This window comes from Azolla caroliniana, unplaced genomic scaffold, assembly GCF_043228905.1.
Source record: "Azolla caroliniana isolate FFs.n. ecotype wild unplaced genomic scaffold, voAzoCaro1.0.p SCAF_22, whole genome shotgun sequence".
NCBI lineage: Eukaryota > Viridiplantae > Streptophyta > Polypodiopsida > Salviniales > Salviniaceae > Azolla > Azolla caroliniana.
In genome coordinates, this window is record NW_028230457.1 from 12166649 (window position 1) to 12189930 (window position 23282).

General features: G+C 41.6%; 1 protein-coding gene and 16 non-coding genes across 17 annotated transcripts; all 17 read left to right on the forward strand.

The window, feature by feature from the left end:
• The first annotated feature begins 411 nt into the window (after positions 1-411).
• On the forward strand, positions 412-4665 carry LOC147850064 (uncharacterized). The gene is made up of 3 exons (XM_087337087.1): positions 412-879; positions 1549-1833; positions 3024-4665. The coding sequence occupies exons 1-3, from the start codon at positions 424-426 to the stop codon at positions 4194-4196; spliced, it is 1914 nt and encodes a 637-aa protein (XP_087193213.1). The 5' UTR covers positions 412-423; the 3' UTR covers positions 4197-4665.
• Positions 4666-20254: 15589 nt separating this feature from the next.
• Positions 20255-20335, forward strand: TRNAL-AAG (transfer RNA leucine (anticodon AAG)). The gene has a single exon. It is a non-coding gene; the product is annotated as a tRNA-Leu (tRNA).
• A 189-nt stretch (positions 20336-20524) lies between these two features.
• TRNAL-AAG (transfer RNA leucine (anticodon AAG)) lies at positions 20525-20605 on the forward strand. Its single transcript has one exon. It is a non-coding gene; the product is annotated as a tRNA-Leu (tRNA).
• A 65-nt stretch (positions 20606-20670) lies between these two features.
• Positions 20671-20751, forward strand: TRNAL-AAG (transfer RNA leucine (anticodon AAG)). The gene has a single exon. It is a non-coding gene; the product is annotated as a tRNA-Leu (tRNA).
• Positions 20752-21087: 336 nt separating this feature from the next.
• On the forward strand, positions 21088-21168 carry TRNAL-AAG (transfer RNA leucine (anticodon AAG)). Its single transcript has one exon. It is a non-coding gene; the product is annotated as a tRNA-Leu (tRNA).
• Positions 21169-21230: 62 nt separating this feature from the next.
• On the forward strand, positions 21231-21311 carry TRNAL-AAG (transfer RNA leucine (anticodon AAG)). Its single transcript has one exon. It is a non-coding gene; the product is annotated as a tRNA-Leu (tRNA).
• A 47-nt stretch (positions 21312-21358) lies between these two features.
• On the forward strand, positions 21359-21439 carry TRNAL-AAG (transfer RNA leucine (anticodon AAG)). Its single transcript has one exon. It is a non-coding gene; the product is annotated as a tRNA-Leu (tRNA).
• Positions 21440-21504: 65 nt separating this feature from the next.
• TRNAL-AAG (transfer RNA leucine (anticodon AAG)) lies at positions 21505-21585 on the forward strand. Its single transcript has one exon. It is a non-coding gene; the product is annotated as a tRNA-Leu (tRNA).
• Positions 21586-21650: 65 nt separating this feature from the next.
• On the forward strand, positions 21651-21731 carry TRNAL-AAG (transfer RNA leucine (anticodon AAG)). Its single transcript has one exon. It is a non-coding gene; the product is annotated as a tRNA-Leu (tRNA).
• Positions 21732-21793: 62 nt separating this feature from the next.
• TRNAL-AAG (transfer RNA leucine (anticodon AAG)) lies at positions 21794-21874 on the forward strand. The gene has a single exon. It is a non-coding gene; the product is annotated as a tRNA-Leu (tRNA).
• A 47-nt stretch (positions 21875-21921) lies between these two features.
• TRNAL-AAG (transfer RNA leucine (anticodon AAG)) lies at positions 21922-22002 on the forward strand. The gene has a single exon. It is a non-coding gene; the product is annotated as a tRNA-Leu (tRNA).
• Positions 22003-22067: 65 nt separating this feature from the next.
• Positions 22068-22148, forward strand: TRNAL-AAG (transfer RNA leucine (anticodon AAG)). Its single transcript has one exon. It is a non-coding gene; the product is annotated as a tRNA-Leu (tRNA).
• Positions 22149-22210: 62 nt separating this feature from the next.
• Positions 22211-22291, forward strand: TRNAL-AAG (transfer RNA leucine (anticodon AAG)). Its single transcript has one exon. It is a non-coding gene; the product is annotated as a tRNA-Leu (tRNA).
• A 44-nt stretch (positions 22292-22335) lies between these two features.
• Positions 22336-22416, forward strand: TRNAL-AAG (transfer RNA leucine (anticodon AAG)). The gene has a single exon. It is a non-coding gene; the product is annotated as a tRNA-Leu (tRNA).
• Positions 22417-22596: 180 nt separating this feature from the next.
• On the forward strand, positions 22597-22677 carry TRNAL-AAG (transfer RNA leucine (anticodon AAG)). Its single transcript has one exon. It is a non-coding gene; the product is annotated as a tRNA-Leu (tRNA).
• Positions 22678-22885: 208 nt separating this feature from the next.
• TRNAL-AAG (transfer RNA leucine (anticodon AAG)) lies at positions 22886-22966 on the forward strand. Its single transcript has one exon. It is a non-coding gene; the product is annotated as a tRNA-Leu (tRNA).
• A 189-nt stretch (positions 22967-23155) lies between these two features.
• On the forward strand, positions 23156-23236 carry TRNAL-AAG (transfer RNA leucine (anticodon AAG)). The gene has a single exon. It is a non-coding gene; the product is annotated as a tRNA-Leu (tRNA).
• Positions 23237-23282: the final 46 nt, after the last annotated feature.

Genomic DNA, 23282 nt, shown 5'->3' on the forward strand with positions numbered 1-23282 from the left:
GAGCTTCCTCTTTCCTTTACCTCAAGTTACTGTAGTTATCCCATCTCTCTCTCTCTCTCTCTCTCTCTCTCTCTCTCTGTCTGTCTGTGTGTGTGTGTCTATTCATCTTTCTTTCTTTCTTTCTTTCTTCCTTTCTTCCTTCCTTCATCGCCCATGTCTGCTGACACGACTCGAACCAGTAGAAATAATTGTTGTAGTACTAGTAGTAGAAATAGCAGTAGCAGCAGCAGAAGAAGAAGAACAACGACAGCACCAATAAGGAAGAAGAAGAAGACACCCATGTCTTCTTCTATCTTAACACGACAAGAATAAGGAATGGTATAATTGAAGCAGGGTTCAAATCCCGCTATCGACAACATACGAGAAGAAGAAAAGAAGAAGAAGAAGAAGAAGAAGAAGAAGAAGGGATCAGGTAGAAGAGAGATGATGGTTCGAGCCCCTGACCACCATAGACCCTCTGCAACTACCATTCCTTCGATTACAGCTACTACTGCATCTTCTTCCTTTGTGGCTCGGAAATTCAGATTCCAATTTGTATTCCTCTGTTCTCAGCTAACGTGGATCTTACCCTTGTCTCTCACCCTCACCATCTCCCTCTTCTTCTTCTTCAGTATTCGCACCACATCTCCCAGTATTCTCATCACTGAGTATCAAAATGCTACCCTCGACATCAGTACTGTCGGGTTCGCAGGCCCCCTCAAGATTCTCTCCGAGATCGATACAGAGCGAATTGAGAAAATCAGATCGAAATGGACCGAATTCTGGCCAACTGTGAAAGACGACCTCAAATCAAAAGGATTCCTTCCATCACAAGAAAGGACATGCTACATGTGGCTCCCGGATTGCCATACCATAGCCAAGCATGAAAAAATAGTACAGGTAAATCAAATCGGTCTTATTTATATGTTTTCCTTCTCTCTCAGGGGCCAATTTTGGCCTTAGAAGACGTTAATATATCTTTCTTGCTTTCTTTCTCTCTCTCTCTATACATATAGGTGTAGATATCCAAGTGTGTGTATATATTGTATAAATATATGTATACATGTGCCATGAATGCTCACACACATTCACACATATGTATACATATATGCTTGTATATGCATGCACACATAATAAAACACATATTGTGTGTGGCCTCACCAATAATGTATTGCAATGCTAAAGAAGAAGTGTACATGTCTGTACATATATGGGCGTCTTACGGACTAGCATGACCTCCCTTATCTAATGATGGCCCTTATGGGGCTAGGAGTTTTGTGAGTTTGCAGATCTTTGGGGGGAAGTGCTAGTATTTCTATTAACCAGTTTAATGAGACACAGTGTATATATGTGTTTTCTAATCCGAGATGCTATGAGTATTATTTGTTAAGTTTCTGCATCAATGTTCGGTTTCCCAGCAGTAATATAATGTATTGTCAAAGAGAAGGGTGTAAATATATCTATGTATCTATCTATTGATATGTATGTATGTATGTACGTATGTTTATGTGCTAGTATATCTATGCGTGTATGATCATTTTCTCTATGATATCTTTTTTTTTTTATCAGATTGTAAAGGAGGCTATTGGACCTACTGCACTGCTCTATGGGATGAGCGTATGGAAAGGGAGAAACAATTATGAGGCTTTGCATCGGTTTCACCGAGATGGAGTTGTCACAAATGGGTGTCAGAAGACTATCAATTTTATCTCTGGAGCGAATGTTCAGCTCATAAGTCAATCTCATAAGATTCCGGAGCGCCTCTCGCAAGCTTTGCTAAGAAGCATTTTGCTCGTTGAAGATGAATCGTTAAAGTTTTCGAACAAACAGGATCAGCTTGCCTTCCTAGAACATGTGAGTAAGACTCTCTCTCTCGAAGGTCTCCTCTAGTCATCATCAGTACCATGATGAGATGTTTTAGAAATTTTCATCCTGTGATGAGATGTTTTAGACATTACGGCAGATATTAGGACCTAAAATTATGAGCTTCTGTAATCAACATGCAGATCTCTTTGCAGTTACATGGGAAACTGTTCTAATCATAGAAAGTGGGCTCTTTCCCACATGGGAAAATGTGAATAAATCTCTTTGGGAAAATGTAGGTAACTTGAAAGTACGTAACAGCTTGAGCCTTGTAGGCAGAGCCAAGATCCTTCCACCACCTGTGGAACTGTTCTAAACCTAGAAAGAGGGTTCTTTCCATAATGGGGAAATATGGAAAACTGGAGAAGCAGGTTCTTTCCACTTTGGAAGCAGCTTCCTCCTCTGGGGCTGGCAATCCACCTATCCCCACTGCATCCATCTTGCATGCACAAGTTCATCATGTTGAACACTCTAGGGTGGTTTTTCTTTGCTATGTGGGAAATTGTCAAAAACTCTGAAAATGAGCTCTTTTCCTCATGTGAAGACTACCAAAATGCCGTCAACTTCATCTAGCTAGGTATGCTAGAGCCGACACAAGCTATATAATATTGAACACCAGGTAAAATATGAGGGAAAGTGGGAGTCTTTTTCTCCGACATGGGAAACTGTTGGGTGGTTCTTTTCCGCATGGAAATTTTCTCAAGCTGCCTTTAGTGCTAGGTCTTTCCCACATACACAAATGTCTAAACCTGGAAACTGAATCATTCCCCACATGGAAAAATGTCGAAAAGTTGGAAAGTGGGTTCTTGGGAAAATTCAAAATTCCCGTCAGACCCTGATCTGGCTGGCAGCCCGCTTGTCCCCATCTGAGATCAGCTCATAATGAATGTTGAACATATTTAAGCAACATGAGTGAAATTGGTTTCTTTTCTTAAAACTGAAAAGTAGCTTCTCGCCCATAATGGGAAAAACGTGGATTTCTTTCCCGGACATGGTAAAATGTGCAAAATGCAAACTCCCAGTTGATCTGATCTACCTCTCATATCTGCATGCTAATCTTGTTGAGCATGAGGGAAAGAGCTTAATTTGATGCTATTATGGGAAAATGTTTAAAACTTCTTGTATATCATTCATGCGAATGCTCTGGCCATGTAAATTAATGTAAAACTTTTTTGGCACAGTCATTTTCAGCAAGAATCAAGAAGATGATAAGAACACCTAATATCTGGCTAGAGAACTTGGAAATTCAGGATGGATATGGTGTCTTCTTCCATGGTGGCTCCACCTATCGAGTCGAGGAGGTTCTTGGAGATAACACTGGATTGTTGCTACAATTCATCTCAGGGGATTGCAAAGTTAGAGAACAAGGAGATTATGCATGGGGGTCACATGGAACAAGTAATGCTCTGTACATGCCGCCAGTGCTACTTGTGGCAGGTGATTCTTCCCAATTGGGTGCTTCAAATGATGTTAGGATGAAGTTGATTCCAGATGAAAATGTCAAATTGAAGCCTGGTAATGGCGATGTCCTAGGAAATCTACTTGGAAGCACTAATAGTGACCCTATTGGTTATGAAAGTAACACACTTGATGAAATACATAATATAACTGTCTTTTCGGGGCTAAATGCCACAACACCGTGGGAAGAGGGGGGTATTTGGAAGTCACGTCTTGTCGGAGAAGTGTCGACCAAAATAATGGGATGGGGTAGAATCAAGCACTTCTTGCTAGGAAGCCAAAGGAAACTGGCTATGGACTTTGGCATGGTGCCGGGTGATGGTGAGCAAGTGATACTGGTGGTTCGCGAGGGGTTGCTGTATGTGAGAGCCATCAATGCTGATGAATTTCAGTTCTCGGAGATACTTGAGCTTCGACCAGGAAGCGCAGTGCTCTTATCCAAGAGACTCTTGCATGCCTTTGTGCCACTAGATCCAGAGACAGCCTTTGTTTCTTTTAGATGGCAAAATTTGTTTCTAAAGCCATGGGGTGATGATAAAAAGGCTAAGCTACATGATCTTGGTATAGGTGTCGGGCCTCCTAACAGCATGGTCAATGATTCCTCTCAGGCAACTCAAGGGTGTACCATTGTGCTTTCGAGTGGGCAAGCCTATGATCCAGATAACAATGAGAATTGTGATGTTATGGTGTTTGTGGTGGAGGGTGAATTTCTTCAAATTTTGCCATCCAATGTTACCTTGCGGGCTTTTGACGCATTGCTTATTCCTGCGAATGAGACGTGTGTTTTGTGGAACATCAGTGGCTCAACCGTGAAACTCTTTGCCATCCACATTTGCAGCTATGAAGATACCATGCAAATCATGACTTCTTTTGGAGCGAGTGGGAAAATATTTTGATCCATTCTTGGCGAAGACGACTAAAAATCTACTCTTGCAGCTAAATTCTTGGATTAATTCGGGGCCGAAAATCGACCTCTTTTCTACGCATCGAAAGAAATGGAGTGTCCAAGCGAAGAAGTGTGTTTGGCAAATGCAAGTCTATTTGTTTGGCAGAAGGATATTTGTCTATTCATAGAATTGTTTACAGAGCGAGTGCCATCATTTTTTGGCCGCTTGTTCGCGAATCTAACATAAAAGGGAGATTGGCGAAACAACGGAAGTGAAGAGGATAGGATGGAGTGGGTGAGGTTTTGTGCTTCTATATCCATTTTCTTTCATGTTGTTATGTATTGGGTGAGGTTCGCGTATTCACGAGCGAGTCTTATCCACCATTCATTTTATTATTATTATTATTTTTATATTTTATTTCTCCATGTATCATGCACAATTTTTTTTTATGCATTTTGGGAAGCTATAGTTTCGGTTACCTTCGTTTGCTTTTTGCTTTTTTATATTTGAGCATTTACTCTCTCGGGCTTTAGATATCAGCTTCCAACGATCCAACGATTTAAAGGATTTGGTTGATTCCTTTCTTGTCATCTACACAAGAAGCTTTGTGCCTCCCACAAAGACTGAGTGTTTGGAGGTGTATGGCCGTTTCTCATCCATTGGATGATGCTCTCATATGGAATTAATTATCATTGTATATATGTGTGAGTATGTATGACATTTATGTGTATGCATTTTTGTGTATGTGCACCTATAAGGATGTCTTACAGCCTTGAGCCCTTATTGCACCTCTAGGCAAGAAATGGTAAGTTAAGAAAATTTGATAGTAGTCAAATGGAACTTTTTTAAGTCATGGAGAAAAGGGCAACGGAAAACCTAAATCTAGAACAAATTGAGAACTGAGGGGGATGATATTTATGCGATCAAGGGATGGTATGCCTTGTTATATATATGATATGTAGAAAACCTACAATATGAAGAAACACCCATCTAGTATTCTTGAGTTCTTTTGCATCCTCATAAGCTATTTTGGTTTTGATGAATTCATTGCTCGTGTGCTATTATTAAGCTCTTTGATGAGCGGGCAGATGCATTGAATAGGAAATATGGGTTTAACGTGAACTTGTCATCGATCTCTTATGGCATAACATAAACTTGAAGTCACTATGACCAAGTTAGCAAACCGATAGGATTTTGGCTCTAGTTCAAAAAGAAATACAAATTTAAAACTGATAAAAAATTAAAGAGTATGTATCCTTAATTCTTATTTTCCAACTTTGTCAATGTTTACCATAAGATCTAAAATAGGTTTCTCCTACTCGTGCAAGGGTTTTAGAAAGGTCTTTGTTACTTCACCCAAAGCTTTTAGATGAAGTAGGACAAGCGCTATGCCAATGATCATCTTCTTTAATGCTCATGTAAGTTATAAATTTGCCGAAATTTCTGTAACTTATGTATGGGTAATAACGAATGTAATATCCACAAATAGCTATGGGCTTGATTTTGCCTAAAACCAAACTGAACTGTTAAGCCATGGTTTAAAGGTTTATTAGTTCCAAAAAAATTAAATGGTTTGAATTATTATTAAATGGTTTGGTTTTAGTTAGGTTTGGTTCTAAAATTGGGGTTTATTGGATTATAGGTTTAGGTGGTTTGGTTTAAAGGTTTTTGGGCTAACTTTTTTTATCCCTTAAATCTTTATGTAATTTAATGGTTTAAGTAATGTATTTTATTGATTAAATTCATTTAAGTTAAATGTTTATTTAATCTAATGGTTTAATTAAACTTTATTTATTTAATTAATTATTTAACATAAATGCTTATTTATTTGAGTGCATTTTTATTTATTTAATTTTTTAATTAATTTGGCTTAAAATGGTTTAAACTTTTATTAAATGGTTCGGTTTGGTTTCAACTTTTCCCTAAATGGTTTTAGTTTAAATGGCTTGAAAGTTCATAAACAATTTGGTTTGGTTTAGTTTGGTTTGGTTTCAAGGCAAAGAAACCGAACCGAATCGGGTCCATTGCTATCCATAAACAATATTTGGTTTTGAGTCATGTTTGTAGAATGTATATTTGTGTTCCTAGACCTATTTGCCCTTATTTATTCTCGTGTGAATTGAGGTCTCTTGCCGAAGAAGACATCAAAATCTCCACCGACGAGGAACGAATCTCCTCGGATAGGACTTAAACCTACAACCAATTAGTTACCAACCGACCGCTCTACCATTGAGCTATCGAGGAAAAGTAGGAAATTTTGCTTCACAAACAACAAAAGACCCTTTTTATTTCTAGATTATCATTTTTGTTACTTATATACTACTTTATAACTAGCATGGCATCTACAATGTTTAGTTTTGTGTCATATCTATTGATGCATGTTTGTGATCTCAAAACTTAGTGAGGTTTTTTTTGGAAAAAAAAAAAAAAAACTTAGTGAGGTTGTAGTCAATATGTTGGGAATAGGCTCCACTATTTTAATGTGCATACAAAACTCATGGAGTCCAATTCACATCTACGCTATTGAGAGTAGATGAGTAGAAGGAAGTGCGTTGCATGTTTGAAATTCAACTCCAAGGTACACATTTCTTGTTAGTAATTGAATCATGACTATAATGATCATGCGGCACGTGTGTGAAGCCACAATTAGTGACACAATGAAAAATTCAATCTTGTACTAATTTGGCATTGCCTTTACAGTCTAGCGAGAAATGAAACTTCAAATGAAAAGTGGTAAAATATTAGAGATTACGTTTGACATTAAACTTTCAAGATTGTCAATGTTTACCATAGGGTTTTAAAATGGTAAATTGTAATGGTGTAAGTGCTATAAAATGATGTGCATGAGTTCAAATCCTACAATTGTCAATTGTCTAATCATTGTAAGGAAAAGAATGTACCCTGTTTTTTTGGAACAATTATTAGATAGAAGAATATGACCATCCTAGTGTATAGAGACAATGTTTTGTTTTGTTTTATAGGTATACGTGTTTGTGTTTCCCAAATATGTAGTGAGGTCATGAGCATGCTAGGGATAGGCTATATTATTGTACTTTGCATACAAAGGTCATTGAGAAGAAACAACTTTTGACTTACGAAGGAGAATTGATTAAAAAGAATATCTCATCATAAATTTGTGTTTAAAGTAGTCAAGAAGAAACCACTTTTGGCTAATCAACGAGAGTTGATAAAAAAAAACTCATTATAAATTTTGTTTAAGGTATAAATTTGAATGGCGAGTTATCATCATGTCGTCTTGAAGTTCATGTTTAAGGACAAGCCGGCTAGCCAATTTAGTTCGTGTCCCACTCGACTAGAACAAATTCAGGTGAGCCAGTTCGTTGCACCCTCCTACTGTTTATGGTCACCTCCAGGCAGAATCCCCAATCACACAAATGTAGAATGACATCCACATTCGGCTCATCAGAGATGAGTCTCACAATGTTTGACAGATTGAACTTCAACTTCGCAAATGCAAGATTATTTGATAGTAAAGGGTTAGATCGACCCAATTGAGAATGAAAATGCTCCAAAAGGACACAAGCCAAATGAGTGGATGAAGTTGGACTGAATTGTCCGCGCCACCATTCGGATGCACCTATCTGAATCCGTCTACTACACAGTATACTCGTGTACGACAACTTTTGAACTATGAAAAACATTGTCGGACACTTACGAGAAGAAGGTAGCAGTCACCGAGATATATTTGATCCGGCATCTCAATAACCTTAAGATGAAAGAGTCCGATTCAGTCCAGGCACACCTCAACGAGTACAAAAGTTTAAACTCCCAAATTTCGGCTTAGGGGACGATGATTGAAGATGAGTTGAAAGTTGTGTTGCTAATGATTAGGCTCCCCCCTTCATGGGAAACTTTCATCACCACCGTGTGCAATGTGTTGAATGTTGATGTTTATGCAACTTGTTGAGGACTTGTGATTGAGTCAAGCAAGACAACACAGATAACTAGAAAGAAGAATATTTGTGTGCTGTTACAAAGAAGAATAGACAACTGTTACATAGAGTAGCTCAAAGTAGACTATCTTACATTACCATCGAGTTGTATTACAATACAGAGTCTCTCACATATATAGTTAGGGTAACTTAGCCCTAACTATGAGGACATGTTCACACTAGAGTTACAATATTTGGGTGGAGTTGGCCTTTTACGCCAACAAACTCCCCCGTAAAAGGACTAATTCGTTAATCATACAATTTAGTGGGGTTATCTTCCCCGTAAGTCTAAATTACATTTCAAGTTTAAACTACTAGGTAATCATTGTCTCGTAGTTAGTGTCAGTCGCTCATATGAGCATTGAAGTACATAGTACTTCTATCAGTCCTTTTGAGGACTTGTATAAATAGTGATGTTTAGCACATTGTAGGTACATAGTGTTTTTATTATTTTGAATCTACGTTTACGTTCTGCTCTCTCTGTCTCTCCTGCGTATACTCTCTGTGTATTAAGCTTCTCCATTAATCCTTCATCTTATTCTCTATTGCTATCTGGTTGAGCCGGTTCTGTCTAACGCTTCTGCACGTTAACATTCACAAGTCGGAATGAGCCTTGTATTCGTGATAAAGCAGAAGGCCAATTTGATGGCGTCGAGCACCTCGAAACCGAAGGAGGTCTGGTATGTAGATCTTGGCGCATGTTACCACACAAGATGTACGAGAGATTTACAAGTGTGATGAGTGAGGGTGAAAGACTTAATGTTGTTGTTGTGTAATTCTGAATGTGCGTAAGTGTCAAACGTTTAGGCAACGAGTTGACTTCGTCAACGGAAACGGATGAGGTGGTCGAGTTGGTCTAAGGCACCAAATTACGGTTCTACTCTGAAAGGGTATGGGTTCAAATCCCAATCTCATCATCGATGTAAAATAAACATGTAACATTTCAACAACAAGTTGATAGGGTCTAGATTAAAATTCTCGTTCGAAAGGGCGCACGTTCAAATCCCATACTCAATGTAAAATGAACATGTAACTTTTAGGCAACGAGTTGACATGGTCTAGATTAAAGTTCTCGTCCGAAAGGAACTAAGCTGCATTGGTCTAAGCCGCTAGATTAAGGGCATGAGCTCAAATCCAATGTCATCATCAATGTAAAATGAACATGTAACATTTAGGCTATGGGCTGATATTGTAAACGGAAAATAGATGAGGTGGCCAAGTTTTTCTAAGGCGATATATTAAGAGCATGGGTTCAAATCCCACCATCATCATCGATGTAAAATGAACATGTATTGTTTAGGAAACGAGTTGATATAAAAAGGGAAGTGGATGAGGTGGCCGAGATGGATTAAGGGCATGTGTTCAAATCTCACCATCATCATCGATGTAAAATGAACATGTAACGTTTAGGAAACGAGTTGATATAAAAAACAGAAGTGGATAAGGTGGCCGAGTTGGTCTAAGGCGCTAGTTTAAGGTTCTAGTCCGAAAGGGCATGGTTTCAAATCCCACTCTCATCATCGACCTAAAATGAATATGTAAATTTAGGCAATGAGTTGACTATGTAACACGATAAGTGGATGAGGTGGCCAAGTTTGTCTAAAGCGCTCGATTAAGTTTCTAGTCCGAAAGGGCGTGGGTTCAAACCCCACTCTCATCATCGATGTAAAATGAACATGTAACTTTTAGGCTACGAGCTGATATCGTAAATGGACATGGATGAGGTGGCCGAGTTTGTCTAAGGCGCTAGATTAAGGTGCTAGTTCAGAAAGTCGAGTGTTACCCGTATAGGTGTAATGTGGAAGGTGTGTAAGGTGTAATATGAAATGTTAATGTGTGAGTGTTAGGTGGGGTAAGTAGGTGTAGGTACATTGACTCGGCTTTTTGTAATGAGAAGATCTTGTATTATTTAAAACCCCACCCGTGGGGCATGAAAAAAGGAGAAATAATATTGAAGTTACCCTCAACTTGTGTATCAGTCTCAATTCCCTCTCTCTCATTCATTCTCACTCACTCTCTCTGTGCATCTCTCCCTCCCTCCTCTCACATTCGAACCCCCTTGGGAGGGGGGTGGAGCCGATCTGTCTGTCTATCTGTCTCTCCTTCTATGCATGTCTGTGTCTTTGTTAGGAAGTGGTGTGTGTGGACTCTCTCTATGAGAGCCAATCTGCGATGGCTATGGCGACGGAGCAAGAAGAACACCTATTAGATATGAAAAAATGGTTTGATAAAGAAGCCCTAAATCAAGTGAAAGGTACATTCTCTCTCCCTCCCTTTCTGTCTCTCTCTTCCCGTAGGGTTTGTCCCTACAATGGCAAACACTCGAAACGCCGCCGCAAAGTTCGGGGGTGTGATTGATAATGAGCTAAGATCACCAACAAATCTCGATTCCAATGCAATGGACAAAATGCTTATGAGTCACTTGATTTCTCTTCAAGAAACCATAAGCAAGCAAGGTGAAGAGATTAGGACGTTAATGAAAGAGAATGCTAAGCTCCAAATTGTTGCAAAACTTCGAGAAGAGATTCAAGAATGTAAAAGAGCTTCTTTCGAAACAAATGAGCGCCTTAACAAGATTGAGTTAAAGGAAGCATTAAAAGAAGAAAAATTGGACATGATGAGGCAGGATGTAAGTGAGATGAAAAATGTATGTACAACGAAGTCATGGGCCGATGTATGTGGTGGGGATGTGGTATCAAACTCATCTAAAATGCATGTGATGCATCAAGAGAAGAATATAGAAAACATAGATGTTCGAGAATTGAAAGAACGTGAACGATAATCAAAGAACATTGTTGTCCGTGGGATTAAAGAAGAGAGTATGGAAACACTCGCATCCCTTGGAAAGGTCATTGGTGAATTTTTTAGCATGCATTATGGGATGTCAGATGTGAATGTATATGGGGCACACCGAGTTGGGAAACATGGTGTTACTCGCTCCGGAGAAAGGCCTATTGTACGCACAATGACAGATGATACAAAGCGGCGGATCATACTCGAAAATAGTTGGGTATACCTCAAAGGTACGAATGCTTTGTGAGTGAAGATCATACTATCTCACAACAAAATGCTCGTCATAAAGCATATGAAGAAAGATTGAAAAATAAGGTTAAGGATGTGCCTAAAGATGGAAATGTAGGCAAATAGGGACATGTGACCTATGAAACTAACCCACGCCTTTTACGACTATGCTTTTGGAATTGCAATGGATACCCATGGAATGCGGGATTTGGCATAGAGGAGTTCACCGATGACTCAGATATCACACTTCTTGTTGAAACATGGGAGCATGATACTCAAAAGATTCAAGGTTTAGGAAACTATAATGTACACTCTTTGATATGGAAGAAAAATCCAAGACAAAGAAGAGGACAAGGAGGGGTGGCATGTTTGATTAAGAAGTGTAAAGAATCAAGAGATGGATTCTTGTGAAGCGGAATAGGTGTGAACTGTGTGTGTATGTGTGTATGAGATAGAGAGAGAGACACACACACAGAGTATACGCAAGGTTAAGTATATTAGCAAAGGAGAAAGACTCAACATTTTACAAGGTGGGAGGAGGGTGCTTTATGTAGTCACCCTCTCTCTTCATTAACTACAAGGCTCATGGAGCATGGGGAATGTGAAAGCTCATAAGTTATGTGTCATAGAATATGATTCTATGACTCATACTAAATGCTAGAATACAAAGTGGTGACATAATGGTGACTCTTGACTGTTGGAGTGTCTCTTCACTCTCAAGGTGAGTTCACACACTAGACCAAGTTGAGCTTGATTCTCAACAAGAAGGAAATAGAGAAATATGTGTCAATCATAAAAAATGATGAACATAAATGCTACATATGGCTCAAAATAGAAACACCTAATGATTTGCCCACTTTTGTAGTTGGATGTTACATTCCTCATCAAGATTCTAACTTTTATGCTTGTTTGGATAAAGATCAACCTTTTGCCAATCTAGAAGATGATATTGCTGATTTCAAATCCAAAGGGGAAGTTATTGTCTTTGGTGACATGAATACTCGTACAAGAAGTTTCCAACTTTATTCACAAGAATATTACATGCCACATATCTCAAGGATGCAAGAGGATATGCAAATTATAGCTACTCTTCTAGCGATGAAAAAGATCCGGACCAATTTGGGAAATTACTCCTACAAATGTGCAATAGTACCGGATTGCTTACTGCAAATGGTATTTCCTTATGGCCCAACACTAATGGTTTTACATGTAGAAAACACAACGGAAATAGTGTGATCGTGTTGAGCGAGCAAGCTCAACCAAATCCGGATTGGCTGAATAAGCCAGAGCCAGATCGGTATCCAGATGATATTTGGAAGGATGAGCCGGATCGGTATTCGGAAACAAGAGCCAGATCGGAGAGCCGGATTCGAGTGCAAACCGGAAGCCTAGTAGTAGCATAGACTACTAGGTAATCCTTGTCCCTTAGTTAGTGTCAGTTGCTCGTATGAGCATTGAAGTACATAGTACTTCTGTCAGTCCTTTTGAGGACTTGTATAAATAGTGTTGTTTAGCACGTTGTATGTACAGAATGTTTTTATTATTTTGAATCTACGTTTACGTTCTGCTCTCTCTGTCTCTCTTGCGTATACTCTCTGTGTATTAAGCTTCTCCATTAAACCTTCATCTTATTCTCTGTGCTATCCGGCTGAGCCGGTTCTGTCTAATGCTTCCGCATGTTAACATTCACATGGTATCAGAGTGCGAGGGTTGAGAACCTCTGTAGCCGACACTTGCTTTCGTAGACGAACCCTAGAACCCGGTAACAATAGACAGAGAGAAGATATGGACAAAGGAATGGCAAGTTCACTTCCAACAGAGAAGCTCGACCGGAGGAACTATGCGTCTTGGTCATACAAGATGCACTAGTACCTGCTGGGGCATGGATATTGGAGCTTTGTGGAAGGAACAAACGAGGTAGCGCCGGAGCCGGCACACGAGGACTTCCCGATATGGAAGCAAGGAGCGAGCCGAGTATTGTACTGCCTTGCATCCTGTGTGCACGGCCAGATGCTCAACTACATAAAGGATGCAAAAACGCCAAAGGAGGCCTGGGGAAATCTGAGGAAGATTTTCGTCGCGAGTACCACAAGCCGTAAGTTGCAGCTCCGACAAGAGCTGAACAACATTCGACAAAGAGACATGTCGGTTACGGATTACACCCGATTACACCACCAAGATAAACGAGATTTGTGACGCACTCGGGTCCATCAACGTGAGGGTGGACGAAGATGAGATGGTACAAATTTGCCTCGGTGGTCTAGTGCAAAGGTATGAGCCAATTCGGACAACGATCTGCACCCAGAGAAGCCATCGTCCTTCTTCGATTTACAATCAATGCTGATGATCGAAGAAAACCACGCGAGTGGGTCGAGGATCACTCAAAGGACGGTCGGATGCTATACATGGAGACAGATCGGCCCCATGGACGTGGTGGGTCAGCACACAATGGAGGCGGCCGACAAGAGCAGGACCGAAGGCACCGAGGTAGTGTCGACAACAGTTATAGACCCTCCACAAGCATGGGGAGTCAAAGTGACGTTGGAAGCCGGCAAGGAAAAGCCGACACGAAATGCAGGTACTATGGCAAAAAGGGTCACAGGGAAAGTGAGTGCTGGAAGAAGCGCACCGATTTGGACAAATCCGGATCTGGCAAGGCTGGTCGGGAAAACTGACAAAGCTCGCACTACCCGGAAGGATCAGAAGGATCCGAAATCGGGAAGACCGGTAAACAGGGCCAACCTTCGTAATGAAGTACAAGGCTAACTTGATGAAGAAGACTACTTCCGGATCGGAGGAAGTATGGTACGTTGATTCCGGAGTGTCCAACCACATGATGAGCCATGAAGAGTGGTTCTCGTTTTTGGAGAAATCGGAACAACCGGGAATCGTCGAAACCGGAGACGACAACCCTCACTCGATTGTGCATGTTGGAGAAGTCCCTTTGAGCCATGTAAGATAGAAGGGGAAGCTGATGAACGTATTACATGTATCGACAATCATAAAGAACCTGGTGTCGGTCGGGCAAATCGTTGACTAGGGGATGCAGGTGCGGTTTACGCACCTTGGGTGCTTCATAGAGGAAGAAGGCTAGATAATCGCGCAAGGGCGCAGAGAAAGGAGGATGTTCATCCTCAACACCAATGACGTCGCCACTGCCATGTTTGCCAAAGGACAACAGATTGAATCAGACATCGACCTCTGGCATAAGCGGATCGGCCACGTCAATTACCGGAGGCTTCAGGACTTGCAATCAAAACAAGTTGTTTTCGGTTTGCTGAAATTTAGCAGCCGAAAGGCCGAAATTTGTGAAGCCTGCCAACTAGGGAAGCAACACCGGCTTCCATTCCCCACCGAACGAAACCGGAGTCATAACAAGCTCGACCTAATCCATTCGGATGTATGGGGACCGACACAGAATGTTAGCCTTGGTGGGAGTCGATACTTTGTCTCCTTCGTCGACAACTACAACTGGCACACATGGATCTACCTCATCGATAGGAAGAGCGAAATCTTCGAGTGTTTCCGGAACTTGCGGAGCTTAGTTGAATGGGAAACAGAGAGGAAGATAAAGTGCCTGCAGTTGGATGGCGGAAAAGAATACTTTTCCGGCGAATTCAACAATTATCTACAACAGAACGGAATTTGGAGAGAATTCAGCTGCCTATACACATCGGAACAAAACGGTGTAGCCGAGAGGAAGAACCGGTCGATTGTCGACGCAACAAGGGCAATGCTGGAGGAGAAGAGCATGCCCCAAGTCTACTGGGCTGAGGCAATCCGGACGACCGTCTACATCCAAAACCGGATAGGAGACAAGGTGTCAGCACACAAGTTGTATTTCGGGCGCAAGCCGAATTTGAGGCACCTTCGGATATTCGGTAGCATAGCATATGTGCATGTACCGGATGAGAAGCGGAAGAAGCTTGATCTGAAGTCAAAGAAGTGCATCCTAGTTGGTTACTCGCATGAGCAGAAGGGGTATAAGTGTTATCATAGTATGAACCATACGTACCATACATGCATTCGCATTCGCGAAAGAAAAACACCCTCAAAGGATGATAAATACCATACTTTTGGATTAACTATTTATTATGAGGTAGATAAGCCTAAAAATGAAAAAAAAAACATTAAAAAAATGGGAAATAAAAAAACACACAAGAATGTTTGGATAAAATTCGCATTTGTTTTCCAACATAGGAAAACAAATGTTATACTTGACGAACACGAATTTTACGTACTATGACTGTTATAATCCCCAGGCTAAACAGGTACGAGTAAGTCGAGATGTCGAGTTTGATGAGTCGGCATCATGGTACCCTACCGACTCCAACTCCCGACGAAGACCTGATTTTGGAAGATGAGGCTAGTGAGCCCGAGGAGGTCCAGGAAGAAGATGAAGACTTCGGAACTCTAGAAGAGAATCCAATCTCATTCCGGCTAAGTGGGCCGAATGAGCGGCTGAGTCGAGATGACCAGTCGGTTGAAGAATCGGCGAGTAGTGGAGACTCTACCTTGCGCTCCCCGCGCAAGGAACTAAGGAGACAATTCACGCGTAAAGAGAAAGGGAAGAAGAAGATGCCGAAATACGAAACTTGCAACATTGAGTCGGATTGGAGCGAATCCGACCCCGGAAAGGATGAAGGTGGATCTTCGGGAACAAAGTCCGAACCGGCCAAGAAGGGCCCCAAACCGGGTGATGACAAGTTACGATGGTCTTCCCGCCAAAAGAACCCCGTTACGCGGTACGAGTACAATGAGTACATGGCGCATCACTATGTGTACATGACTAAGGTGGCGGAAGTGCGTGAGCCGGAGAGCTACGCAGAAGCGGCAAAGGACGCAAATTGGCATGCTGCTATGGAGGAAGAAATGCGGGCACTAGATGTCAACGACACATGGGACCTGGTTGACCCTCGCCGATAGTGTAAACCAATCGGTTGCAAATGGGTGTACAAGGTAAAGTACAATGGCGACGGTTCGGTCAATCGGTACAAGGCCCGGTTAGTCACAAAGGGATACGCCCAGACCCATGGAATCGACTACGACGAGACCTTCGCTTCGGTAGCGAAGATGACGACGGTTCGTGTGGGGTTAGATATAGACAATAAGAAGAAAGAGTATGTCTATTATTAACCCTCTTTGCTAAGAGGTCTACCACCACAAGGAGAGAGATTAGTGTTCTCTAACTCAACACTTCACTTATCTCTCTCTCTTAGTTACAAGAAAGAGGAGAGGAAGCTCTAGCTCTAATCAATAGGAGATCTTTACAAATGGGAGAACCCCCACAAAGCCACTACTATGTGGTTTATATAGCTTTCACGTTTAGGGTATGGGCCTTTCACATTTGGCCGTCTCTTTGCTTTCCTTTCCTCTTGCCGTTTCCTCTTCGTACTACGTCCTGGTTGTGTTGTTATCCCAACGCTTAACACCAACAAAAATACATTTTTCTGCTTTTGGATCCAGCTTACTTCTTACTTCTGCAGGCACATGTACATATGCAAGGCATCCAAACACTTTTAAGTGTTCTAAACTAGGTTTCCTTCCATAGAAACACTCTTCAGGAGTTGCTTCATGTACTCCCGATGTTATACATCTATTTAGAATATAATTTGTTGTATTTACAACTTCTGCCCAATAGTACAATGGCATATTCTTCTCTGTCATCAAAGCCCTTGCAATGTTCACCAATGTTCTGTTTTTCCTCTCAGCAACTCCATTTTGTTGTGGAGTATATCTACATGTGAACTGTCTTCTTATTCCTTGATTGCATAGAAAATCAGAAAATTCATTGGAGAAATACTCTCCTCCTCCATCAGATCTTAAACATTTTATTCTTGTACCTGCCTGCTTTTCTACCATGCATTTAAACTTACGAAAACATTCAAACACTTCACTTTTCTCTTTCATGAAGTACACCCATATTTTCCTTGAGCAATCATCAATAAAAGTTACATAGAATCAGCAGCCACTGATAGATGCATTCTAGTTGGTCCCCATACATCCGTATGTACCAAATCCAACAAATTTTTACTTACATGTCTTTCATGAGGGAATGACAACCTATTTTGCTTTCCATATTGACATGCTTCACATATCTTTCCCATTTCACAATTTTTCAGTTTTGGCAGTCCAGCCACTGCATCTTTTCTCAACATATTCTTTAGGGTTTGCATACTTATGTGGCCAATCCTTTTATGCCACATTTCCACATATGAGACTACACTCATTCCATTTGCAAACATAGCTGAAATCTGTCTAGGCATATCAACATCCAAAATAAACATTCTTCCTTGTCGTTTTCCTTTTGCAATGAGCTTCCCATTCTTTTCTATATAGCATCCACTTTGCTTAAACTTTACTTGCATACCTTGCTCTACTATCTATCCAACAGAAATTAGATTCTTAGCAAGATTTGGAACATGCATTACATTCAACATATACTTAGTCTTTCCTTTTTCTTCCCGCAATGGAATATCTCCAACATGTTCTATTTGGTGAACATAGCCAGGAATCTCTGGTTCTCTTAACCTTTCAAACCAGTTTGCATGTCCAATCATATGGTTAGATGCCCCCAAGTCTACATACCATGTAAACTCTTCATTACATTTCTGTGAGCTTTCAGCCACTGCTGCTATCTCATGTTGTACCACAAATGCACCATCTTTTTCGCAATCTTCACTAGTTTGGGAATTAGTTATTCTGCTGTCTCTTTCCTCTTTGCTCATCATTTTGCTTCTTGTAACATTCAGCCTGTGTGTGGCCTGGTTTTCCACAATACCAACAACCATCATCATTTACATATTTTTGCTTACCTCTACCTTGGTTGCTCCCCCTGCCTCTGTTGTTGTTTCTTCCTCTAATGGTTTGTTGTCCTCTTCCTTGATAACCATTACTGTTGGTTCTTGCTGAGCCAAATCTTCCATGGCCTCTTCCTCGGCCTCTTCCAGCACTATTATATAGGGCTTGCTCCTCATTCTCAAGATTTCCTTTATTTACATCATCCATCTAATTCCTCTCTTCTACTACAAGCATTGAAACCAGATCTGGAAAGCTTGGGATACTATCCCTTGTAAGCATAGAGGTTTTAAAGCTTTTGTATTGAGGTCCTAAGCCTCTCAAGCATATTTCTACCTTATCATCATCTTCTATCTTTACATTGATAGAAGCAAGTGATTCACATATGCTCTTTATTTTCAAGGCATACTCATTTATTAACATCTTACCTTTTTCTAAGGTATTTAGCTCAGTCTTCAACTGTAGCTTTCTAGCTTTTGTGTTTACTGCAAACAGTTTTACCAAACTGTCCCAAGCTTCTTTTGGGAGCATAGCATCATGTATGTGCCCAAGCATCGAATCTGAGATGCTAAGTGAGAGCCAATGCATTACCTTCCTTGCCCCTTGATTCCAATCTTTGAATGCGTTAATCTGTGCTGCTGTGGCATTTTCTTCTGGGATCTCCGGAGCCTCTTCGAGGTCTCCTTCAATGTAATCCCAATATCCTTTCCCCATTAGGAATGCGAAGATCACGCACTGGTTGCATAAGATGGGGTTTGTGACCTCTAAATCCGACTCATCGTTGTTCATCAGGCAAGGTCCGGACGGTCCGGTTTGCATCTTACTTTATGTAGATGATTTAGTCATCACCGGACCCAGACTCAATGAAATCGGCTGTGTCAAGGCCCAACTGTCGGACGCATTTGAGATGAAGGACCAAGGGGACCTTCATTATTTCCTTGGGATCAAGGTGATCCGAACCCCCGACGACTATGTATTGAATATGTCGTACAAGTTCGGCATGATGGAATGCCGACCTGTCTCCACACCCTCAGACCAAATTGAGAAGCTATGTCTCGACTCCGGACCGGACTGCGATGAGAAACGGTTCTGACAAATAGTCGAAAGCCTGATATACTTGACAATCACCCGACCCTACATCAGTTATACGGTTGGTGTGATCAGCCAATTCATGCAGAAGCCAACCGTGGAGCAGCTTCAATGCGCACATCGAATATTGCGGTATGTGTGCGGCACGAAGGATCGGGGACTGTTATACCGACATGGTATAACTGAAGAGCTAGTTGGAGCTAGTTTATATCCTAAATGGAAGTGGATGAGGTGGCCGAGTTGGTCTAAGGCGCTAGATTAAGGGCATGGGTTCAAATCCTACTCTCGTCATCGATGTAAAATGAGCTTGTAATGTTTAGGTGATGAGTGTTAAGAAAACGTGAAGAAGGCACTCGGGCTCTTCTTATGTGCGTGGCGGATCGTGGTGTGCTAGATCATTTAGTGCTCAAACACAGAAGGGAAGGGGGAAGGAGACTTACCTCTGTAGCAGCCAAAACTTCTTCTATTTCATTACACGCGGAGCTCTACTTGCTCTCGTCTGTTTCTCTCTTTTGCTCTCACTCTCTGAGTTCTTCCTCTCTTTCCTCACTCTCTCTCTCAGAGTTCTACTTCCTGTGTTTCTTACTTACCTACTCTCTTACTTTTTACCTAAGTAATAAGTTACTTACGTATGCAACTAATTAGCTGTCAGTCGCTAAATAGCTGTCAGTAGCTAATTAGCTGTCAGTCGCTAAATAACTGTCAGTAGCTAATTAGCTGTTTCTCCTTTATGTTCACAAGTAGCTAAATAGCTACTATAGCTTATTTCCCAATAAGCATCACATACCATGTTGAGCTTGCTTCTCAACACTCCCCCTCAAGCTCAACTTATCCTTTCTTGGGGTTATCTACAACTTCTTTTCCATGATGCTTTTCAGCCATCATATCAGTGTCTACAACTCCCATCATGTTCCGAAACAGTGTAAGCTTTTCGACACTCAATCCCTTTGTGAGAATAACAGCAACCTGCTGATTTGTATTCACATACACCAGATCAACTTCTCCTTCAATCACTTTTTCTCTAACAAAGTGATAATGCACTTCAATGTGCTTTGTTCTTGCATGGAACACTGGGTTTTTTGCAAGCTGAATGGTGCTCATGTTGTCACACCAGATTGTGACAGTACCGTCTATATACTCTCCCAAATCAGCCTCATCATCGATGTAAAATGAATTGGCTGAGAACTGATATTCTAAAAAGAAGTGGATGAGGTGGTCGAGTTGGTCTAAGGCGCTAGATTAAGGTTCTAGTCCGAGAGGGCGTGGGTTCAAATCCCACCCTCATCATTGCTCGATGTAAAATGAGCATGTAACATTTTGGTGACGAGCAGATGTCCTAAACAAAAGTGGATGACGTGGCCGAGTTGGTCTAAGGTGCTAGATTAAGGTTCTAGAAGGAAAGGGCGTGGATTCAAATCCCACCCTCATCATCGATGCAAAATGAATTGGCCGAGAACTGATATTTATATAGAAGTGGATGAGGTGGCCGAGTTGGTCTAAGGCGCTAGATTAAGGTTCTAGTCCGAAAGGGCGTGGGTTCAAATCCCACCCTCATCATTGCTCGATGTAAAATGAGCAGCATGTAACGTTTTGGTAACAAGCACATATTCGAAAAAGAAGTGGATGAGGTGGCCGAGTTGGTCTAAGGCGCTAGATTAAGGTTCTAGTCCGAAAGGGCGTGGGTTCAAATCCCACCCTCATCATTGCTCGATGTAAAATGAGCATGTAACATTTTGGTGACGAGAATATGTCCTAAACAAAAGTGGATGACATGGCCGAGTTGGTCGAAGGCGCTAGATTAATGTTATAGTAGGAAAGGGCGTGGATTCAAATCCCACCCTCATCATCGATGTAAAATGAATTGGCCGAGAATTGATATTCTAAATAGAAGTGGATGAGGTGGCCGAGTTGTTCTAAGGCGCTAGATTAAGGTTCTAGTCCGAAAGGGCGTAAGTTCAAATCCCACCCTCATCATTGCTCGATGTAAAATGAGCAGCATGTAACGTTTTGGTGACGAGCACATATTCTAAAAAGAAGTGGATGAGGTGGTCGAGTTGGTCTAAGGCGCTAGATTAAGGTTCTAGTCCGAAAGGGCGTGGGTTCAAATCCCACCCTCTTCATTGCTCGATGTAAAATGAGCATGTAACGTTTAGGTGACGAGCAGATGTCCTAAACAAAAGTGGATGACATGGCCGAGTTGGTTTAAGGCGCTAGATTAAGGTTCTAGTAGGAAAGGGCGTGGGTTCAAATCCCACCCTCATCATCGATGTAAAATGGATTGGCCGAGAACTGATATTCTAAATAGAAGTGGATGAGGTGGCCGAGTTGGTCTAAGGCGCTAGATTAAGGTTCTAGTCCGAAAGGGCGTGGGTTCAAATCCCACCCTCATCATTGCTCGATGTAAAATTAGCAGCATGTAACGTTTTGGTGACGAGCACATATTCTAAAAAGAAGTGGATGAGGTGGCCGAGTTGGTCTAAGGCGCTAGATTAAGGTTCTAGTCCGAAAGGGCGTGGGTTCAAATCCCACCCTCATCATTGCTCGATGTAAAATGAGCAGCATGTAACGTTTTGGTGACGAGCACATATTCTAAAAAGAAGTGGATGAGGTGGCCGAGTTGGTCTAAGGCGCTAGATTAAGGTTCTAGTCCGAAAGGGCGTGGGTTCAAATCCCACCATCATCATTGCTCGATGTAAAATGAGCAGGTAACATTTAGGTGACGAGCAGATGTCCTAAACAAAAGTGGATGACGTGGCCGAGTTGGTCTAAGGCGCTAGATTAAGGTTCTAGTAGGAAAGGGCGTGGGTTCAAATCCCACCCTCATCATCGATGTAAAATGGATTGGCCGAGAACTGATATTCTAAATAGAAGTGGATGAGGTGGCCGAGTTGGTCTAAGGCGCTAGATTAAGGTTCTAGTCCGAAAGGGCGTGGGTTCAAATCCCACCCTCATCATTGCTCGATGTAAAATGAGCAGCATGTAACGTTTTGGTGACGAGCAGATATTCTAAATAGAAGTGGATGAGGTGGCCGAGTTGGTCTAAGGCACTAAATTAAGGTTCTAGTTCGAAAGGGCGTGGGTTCAAATCCCACCCTCTTCATTGCTCGATGTAAAATGAGCATGTAACGTTTAGGTGACGAGCAGATGTCCTAAACAAAAGTGGATGACGTGGCCGAGTTGGTCTAAGGTGCTAGATTAAGGTTCTAGTAGGAAAGGGCGTGGGTTCAAATCCCACCCTCATCATCGATGCAAAATGAATTGGCCGAGAACTGATAATCTAAATAGAGGATGAGGTGGCCGAGTTGGTCTAAGGCGCTAGATTAAGGTTCTAGTCCGAAAGGGCGTGGGTTCAAATCCCACCCTCATCATTGCTCGATATAAAATAAGCAGCATGTAACGTTTTGGTGACGAGCACATATTCTAATAAGAGGCACATATTCTAGTCCGAAAGGGCGTGGGTTCAAATCCCACCCTCATCATTGCTCGATATAAAATAAGCAGCATGTAACGTTTAGGTGACGAGCACATATTCTGATAATCTAAATAGAGGTTGAGGTGGCCGAGTGGTCTAAGGCGCTAGATTAAGGTTCTAGTCCGAAAGGGCGTGGGTTCAAATCCCACCCTCATCATTGCTCGATGTAAAATGAGCGTGTAACGTTTAGGTGACGAGCAGATGTCCTAAACAAAAGTGGATGACGTGGCCGAGTTGGTCTAAGGCGCTAGATTAAGGTTCTAGTCCGAAAGGGCTTGGGTTCAAATCCCACCCTCATCATTGCTCGATGTAAAATGAGCAACATGTAACGTTTTGGTGACGAGCACATATTCTAAAAAGAAGTGGATGAGGTGGCCGAGTTGGTCTAAGGCGCTAGATTAAGGTTCTAGTCTGAAAGGGCGTTGGTTCAAATCCCACCCTCTTCATTGCTCGATGTAAAATGAGCATGTAACGTTTAGGTGACGAGCAGATGTCCTAAACAAAAGTGGATGACATGGCCGAGTTGGTTTAAGGCGCTAGATTAAGATTCTAGTAGGAAAGGGCGGGATTTGAATCCCACCCTCATCATCGATGTAAAATGAATTGGCCGAGAACTAAGATTCTAAATAGAAGAGGATGAGGTGGCCGAGTTGGTCTAAGGCGCTAGATTAAGGTTCTAGTCCGAAAGGGCGTGGGTTCAAATCCCACCCTCATCATTGCTCGATGTAAAATGAGCATGTAACGTTTAGGTGACGAGCAGAT

What these genes read in the sequence shown, in the direction of transcription:
- LOC147850064 (XM_087337087.1), top strand. Translation starts at nt 424, where the DNA reads ATGATGGTTCGAGCCCCTGACCACCATAGACCCTCTGCAACTACCATT. An exon ending in AGCATGAAAAAATAGTACAG is followed by an intron (nt 880 to 1,548) that starts GTAAATCAAATC and finishes TTTTTTTATCAG; the next exon opens with ATTGTAAAGGAGGCTATTGG. An exon ending in AGCTTGCCTTCCTAGAACAT is followed by an intron (nt 1,834 to 3,023) that starts GTGAGTAAGACT and finishes TTTTTGGCACAG; the next exon opens with TCATTTTCAGCAAGAATCAA.